Source organism: Pollicipes pollicipes, unplaced genomic scaffold (assembly GCF_011947565.3).
Source record: "Pollicipes pollicipes isolate AB1234 unplaced genomic scaffold, Ppol_2.1 Scaffold_4219;HRSCAF=4965_pilon_pilon_pilon, whole genome shotgun sequence".
Lineage (NCBI taxonomy): Eukaryota > Metazoa > Arthropoda > Thecostraca > Pollicipedomorpha > Pollicipedidae > Pollicipes > Pollicipes pollicipes.
In genome coordinates this window covers 28,918,436-28,924,435 of record NW_023596448.1, presented here as the reverse complement: position 1 = coordinate 28,924,435, position 6,000 = coordinate 28,918,436, and the positions used below count along the sequence as shown (strand labels likewise).

Sequence of the window (6,000 nt, the reverse complement as noted above, 5' to 3'; positions counted from 1 at the left end):
GGCGCCGGGCGTCACGCTGCCACAGAAGCCGAAGATGCCCCGCTCCGGCTACATCAGGTTCGTCGCCGAGACCATGGCCAAGCTGAAGACGGAGGCGCCCGGCACCAAGTCTTCAGGTGAGCCGGGATGGCGCCGAGTGCTGCCGCCTCCCGTCCCCCGCCGCCGGGTGGGGACTGTGCGGTCCTGGTCTGGGGCGGGGTCTGGCGGAACTGCACGGCGGACTGACCGGGCTGGCCGGCTGCGTGTCCTCTCGTCGCGCGGGTCTAACGGGCGTCGGTTTGTGGGGCAAGCTTGGTCAGGAAGGCCGCTCGTGAGATGTCCGGTCCGGCACAGCCCCCGCCTCCCCATTAAGTCACGCCCGGGGTGGTCAGTCATTATTTTCGATGTTTTTTACCGGGTGTAACTACTGCATGTTAATGCATATTTGGAAAGGAGGCAGGTCCAGTTTATGCCTGAGTGACCACGCCGACAAAGCGTAGAAACACCGTCAGCGTGATCAGCAGTTAATTGTCACAGAAAGAGCCACGGCTCATTCCATGGCAAAGCGTAATGCAGTGGTGAGCAGAGTGCCTGCTGCTAACTTTCTTCAGTTGCGCCGGGCGTTGGAGCGCTAACTTGCCTTATTTGGAGCGTCCGCAGCGTCGGCTGTCACCGTCCGGCCGTGACGTCATCACTCCCGTGCTCTCCAGACATGGTGGTGAAGGCGTCGAAGCTCTGGAGGGAGCTGGATCCCGCTGAGCGGAAGCGCTTCAACGACGCGTCCGCCGCCGAGAGGGCCAAGTGGCACGTAAGACCAACGCGGGTTGTACACGACGCGGCTGAGGATTGTGATGAGCTGTCAGGGGGAGCTTTCAGGGGGATCTGAAACCTCGAAATAGTCGTGTGCTCCGGGTCTGGTCCGTGTGCCCCGGGTCTAGTCCGTGTGCTCCGGGTCTAGTCCGTGTGCTCTGGGTCCGTGCTCTGCAACGCGTCGTGATGCCATGCTTTTCTGGCGTCGTTTTGCAGATGACAGTGGCAACGTAGTGGCAGTGTACTTTACTCGCACAGGTCGCCGAATTTGGTCACGTCTCCCTGGTGATGATAATGAAGGTAATCATGTCTTCTTTCCACTTAGCAGTTCATGACGGTGTGTGTGAGTTTGGCTTGCCTTGTCGGGTCATGACTCAGACGCCGTCATCCTCTGCATCTGATGGCGTCCGCTTACACTCGCCTGACTCGGGACTCACTGGTCCGAGACCGCTGGGGGCGACCTCTGACTCGGGACTCACTGGTCCGAGACCGCTGGGGGTAACCATCTGACTCGGGACCCTTGAACTCCGCCGCTCCTCTCCTTTTCCGTCAGAAGAGGACTGCATGTCGCTCCCCCACCGCGTCCCCCACGCCCCCATGCCCCCTTCCACCAGGAACGGGTGACGAGTTCATCTCCCCCGATCCCGTCGAAGGTACCCACGTCTCAGCAGCGCACGAGATAGCTTCCGCTCACCCCGCCAATCCCGTCATAAGTTTGTACGCGCTCCCCTCATCTCTCCCTCCCTTGCGGCAGCCAGTCGCCGCCCTTCCCCCTCCCCCATTTACCACTTGTGCTCCGTCAAAAGGTCCTCATCACCCCAGCCCTGCCCCCGCCCACCAGGGGAAGGTGGCCGCGTTCGAGAGCGTGACCAGCTGGTGGTCCTCGTCACCCAGCCCTGCCCCGCCCCACCAGGAAAAGGTGGCCGCGTTTGAGAGCGTGACCAGCTGGTGGTCCTCGTCACCCCAGCCCTGCCCCGCCCCACCAGGAAAAGGTGGCCGCGTTTGAGGCGCAGCTCAGCCAGCGCGAGCGTGATCAGCTGGTGGCCGAGCGGCAGCGGCAGCGCGACCGGCAGAGGGAGAGCGGCAGCGGCGCCAGCGGCGGCGCCAGCTCACCGACCTGCAGCGGCCGCGCAAGCCGCCCAACTCCTTCATGCTCTTCTACATGGAGCGCGTGCCCGAGCGCAAGGACATGCACCAGAAGGTCGGCAGCGGCGGGCGCAGGCGCGCTGGATTGGAGGTGGTCGGGGGAGTGGCAGGCCACGGCTGGACGAGCGGGGGATGGGGAGAGGTAGGGGAAGTGGTCGGGAAGGGGAGGCCACGGCTGGACGAGCCGGGTAATGGAGGTGGGTGGGATGGGGTGGGGAGGACGGGGTGGGTGGGTGGAATATCCGCCTTGTCTAACGCGAGCGTATAATTCGCCGCTGGGAGTGGGAGATTGGAGAACAAAGCTGGGTCCAGAAATGAGAGATTGTTTTGTTTCCCGGTCATTTCCCGGTTTCTTGATACGTCAGCCACTGGGTCACCGGCGCGACACGGGCTGGGCGGCGAGCAGGACCGTGACCCCGTCCTGCTCCGTTTCAGGAGTTCCTGGCGGAGATTGGCAAGCGCTGGGCTGGCATGAGCGAGGAGGATAAGTTTCCCTACGTCAAGCGGTTCCAGGACCTGAAGGTACGGTCGCCGGTGTCGCACACGCCGGTGTGCGACACTGCTGTCCGTTTTCGTCTGCTCGGGTGTGCGTGCCCTGATGGTGCCGTCCGTTCCACTCGATCAGACTTTGTGTTCGGTTTGTCTCAACGGAGTGGCTTTGTCTGCGCCTTCTTTCAGCGTGCGTGCAGTCCGTGAGCTTGTGACGTCACAAGCGCGCGGATTTTTTCCGAAAAACACGGACGACGTGGCTGAAAAGCTTGGCACTGCTGCTCCTCTGATCTCAATGGCCATGATTGGTGATGGGGTCTGCTTCGTACATTCCCGAGATTGACTCGTGCTGCCATGGCCAATGGGTCAGATCGCTGTGTGTTTAACTGACTTGCAGCAGGAAGCTAGTTCATCTCTCATTTTTTGCCCGCATCGGTTCTGTGCAGGAGACGTACGCCAAGGAGCTGGAGGCTTGGGAGAAGCGAATGATCAAGGAGGGACGGTCCGATCTCGTCCGGAGTGAGTATTCCGACCAGGGGGGGGGGGGGGGGGGGGCGCCGGGTAGACCTGAGCCAGTGACCGGGAGTCCGTAGTGAGTAACCCCAGACCGCCAGGGGGCAGACCCAGAGCGGACCGCTGGGCTGGGACTGAGCCAGTGATCGTGATCGAGGAGCCTACGCTCTGTTGGTGCTGTGCTGCCGGTGATTGCGTGCCACGTGATCGAGGAGCCTACGCTCTGTTGGTGTGTGCTGCCGGTGTTTGCGTGTCACGTGATCGAGGATCCTACGCTCTGTTGGTATGTGCTGCCGGTGTTTGCGTGCCACGTGATCGAGGAGCCTACGCTCTGTTTGTGTGTGCTGCCGGTGTTTGCGTGCCACATGATCGAGGAGCCTACGCTCTGGTTGTGTGTGTGCTGCCGGTGTTTGCGTGCCACGTGATCGAGGAGCCTACGCTCTGTTGGTGTGTGCTGCCGGTGTTTGCGTGCCACGTGATCGAGGAGCCTACGCTCTGTTGGTATGTGTGCTGCCGGTGTTTGCGTGCCACGTGATCGAGGAGCCTTCGCTCTGTTGGTGTGTGCTGCCGGTGTTTGCGTGTCACGTGATCGAGGAGCTTCGCTCTGTTGGTGGTGTGCTGCCGGTGTTTGCGTGTCACGTGATCGAGGAAGCCTTCGCTCTGTTGGTGTGTGCTGCCGGGGTTTGCGTTGCCGAAGGGGAATTACTTTCTCCGCTTCTCCCTGCACGTGCATGAGTTGAATTAGAATGACCGGGAGTCGACATGTGAGAGCATTGACCTGTGGGGCAGCGTGTTTTTGTACACGGAACCGTGTGGAATTGTGAAAGGTCGTCGCATCGTCATGAACCAGACACGTTGCCAGTGACAAACATAGGAACGGCCCAAATGATAGGTCGCTAAACATGCAGGCATTCCTTGTGCTGAATCGACAGTTTCTTCACTTAAGCCAAAATCTGCTTGCATAGGCATTGCTAGATTGAAGGCCTTTTCGTTTTGTGTGAAAGAAAACTTATTGTTCTTGACGTTTTAAAACCGAATTTGACCCGATGCTCGTTGGACCCGACGCTGGATGTTTTTCCTGCTGCAGCAGGGCGCCTGCACCAGCTTTGGCCTGACCTGACCCTTGACCCCGTCGTCAGCCGCCTCTCAGCCGGTGCTCGCCGAGGAAGAGGTCACCAAGGGTCGCCACCGATAGGACGGCGCCGGCGGTGGCGGCGGCGTCCGGCGCGCGGCAAGGTCAAGTCGGGGGTTATTGCTGGGATGGAGGTCAAATCGGGGGGCAAGACCAAATCAGAGGTCAAAACGGGGTTAATGGTCGAGCGAGAGGTCACGCCCGGAGTCGAGGTCACGAAGACTGCTCCGAAGTCCAAGGTCAAAGTTACACCTAAGGCGGAAGTGAAGCCCAAACCTGCACCCAGGTCCAAGGCCAAGACCGCATCCAAGGCCGAAGTGCAGTCCAAGGCGGTACCGAAGCCCAAGGCCAGGGTCGCACTCAATGTCGAACTGAAGCCCAAGTCCTCACCGAAGACGAAGTCAGTGCAGCCACGTCTAAGATCCCACCGAAGCCGGAACGCGAGCGAACAGCCGGGCCCGAGCCCAGCGCCGGGATCCCAGCCCAGCCCTCTGCGCCGGCCGCTACAGGGGCATTGCGGAGGTGTCGGCGGCTGGCGCGGAGGCGGTCCGCGACGCGTTCCAGTTGGTGCCGTTGGCCCCTGGGCCGCCGCCGCCGCCGCCGCCGCCGGCCGCGGGTCCGGCGCCGGAGCCGGAGCCGGAGCTGGAGCCAGAACCAGAGCCAGAGCCAGAGCCGGAGCCGCAGCCGCAGCCGCAGCCGCACCGCACCGCAGCCGCAGCCGGAGCCGGAGCCGGAGCCGGAGCCGGAGCCGGAGCCGGAGCGGAGCTGGAGCCAGAACAGCCAGAGCCAGAGCCAGAGCCGGAGCCGCAGCCGGAGCCGAGCCGGAGCCGGGCCGGAGCCGGAGCCGGAGCCAGAGCCAGAACCAGAGCCGAGCCAGAGCCGGACCGGAGCCGGAGCCGGAGCCGGAGCCGGAGGAGCTTTTCCGGCTGTCGGCCGGTGTAATCGGACGGAGGGCCGCCTGGCGTCCGCTCTGCACCCCTCGCTGCTGGTCGCCATGACTGACAGTCGCCGCGAGGGGACGCTCGCCTCGGCTCTCAGTCACGGCTCCGGGTCACTGTCCCCGGCCATGTCACGGTCCCGGCTCGGTCTCAGACGCGTTATGTTGCGGGTCCTCCGGCACCGTTGGACTCTGGCCAGTCTCGGACTGGGCTGAACGAGAGTCGTACAGGGGCGGCGGGGGGCTAGCGGCCGGGGCCGGGTGGGATAGGTTGGGAGGGTCGGGAACCCGGGGCTGTCAGGTGACACAGCCCCCGCTGACGGGTGCGATCTGCCGCCAAAGCTGCGCTGCCCAGCGCGGGCACGCTCGCGGAGCGCAGCCGGCTGGTGAGCTGGCTGTGGAAGAGCAGCAGTCGGGAAAACGGGCTGGCTGAGGGCTGGCAGCCGGCTAGTGATGAGCTGGCTGAGGACTAGCAGCAGTGGGGAAGACAGGCGCCGTTTTGGCGCGACTTCAGTGCTTCTGGCGGGAACAAACACCGACGCGATTACTTCTAGAGTTGCACGCGCTCAGCACGCGCTGGGTCAGCTGGCTGTTTTTTTCGTCAAGTTGGGTTTTTGGTCTAGGTACTGTCGCGAATCCCTTCCGATGACTCTTTCATTGTCCAAACATGTTTTGCAATGCCCTATGCCGCCAACTTTCCTGTTGGAGCCTGGTCTCTCGTCTGTTTTGCCGCTGCCACTGCCATCTGTTGGTTTGCCGCCATCGCCACAGGCGGCGGTGGGTGTTGCCTCCCGCCCGGCGAATGTCCCGGGCAAGATTGCAGCTGCTTGTTCTGGCGTTTTTAGAGCTTTTGTACCGTACAATAATGGGCAAGGCTGTGTCCCGAGGGCCACCGAGTTAGAGGTGTTAGCGTGAGCGGGTGATAGCGTGACTGTAGTGTTTCGTCCAAGCTCTGGAATTAAAGGCACGTTTTGCATAGTCAGGTGGTCTGCCC

The 6,000-nt window shown here is 62.4% G+C and overlaps 1 protein-coding gene across 1 annotated transcript; it reads left to right on the top strand.

Moving 5' to 3' along the window:
• The first annotated feature begins 1,853 nt into the window (after positions 1 to 1,853).
• On the top strand, positions 1,854 to 4,162 carry LOC119096010 (transcription factor A, mitochondrial). The gene is made up of 4 exons (XM_037218879.1): positions 1,854 to 1,990; positions 2,371 to 2,457; positions 2,871 to 2,943; positions 4,077 to 4,162. Exons 1-4 carry the CDS (start codon positions 1,940 to 1,942, stop codon positions 4,130 to 4,132), a joined length of 267 nt encoding a protein of 88 aa, XP_037074774.1. The 5' UTR covers positions 1,854 to 1,939; the 3' UTR covers positions 4,133 to 4,162.
• The last annotated feature ends 1,838 nt before the right edge of the window (positions 4,163 to 6,000 follow it).

What these genes read in the sequence shown, in the direction of transcription:
- LOC119096010 (XM_037218879.1), top strand. Translation starts at nt 1,940, where the DNA reads ATGCTCTTCTACATGGAGCGCGTGCCCGAGCGCAAGGACATGCACCAG. An exon ending in GCAAGGACATGCACCAGAAG is followed by an intron (nt 1,991 to 2,370) that starts GTCGGCAGCGGC and finishes GCTCCGTTTCAG; the next exon opens with GAGTTCCTGGCGGAGATTGG. An exon ending in ACGGTCCGATCTCGTCCGGA is followed by an intron (nt 2,944 to 4,076) that starts GTGAGTATTCCG and finishes CCCCGTCGTCAG; the next exon opens with CCGCCTCTCAGCCGGTGCTC.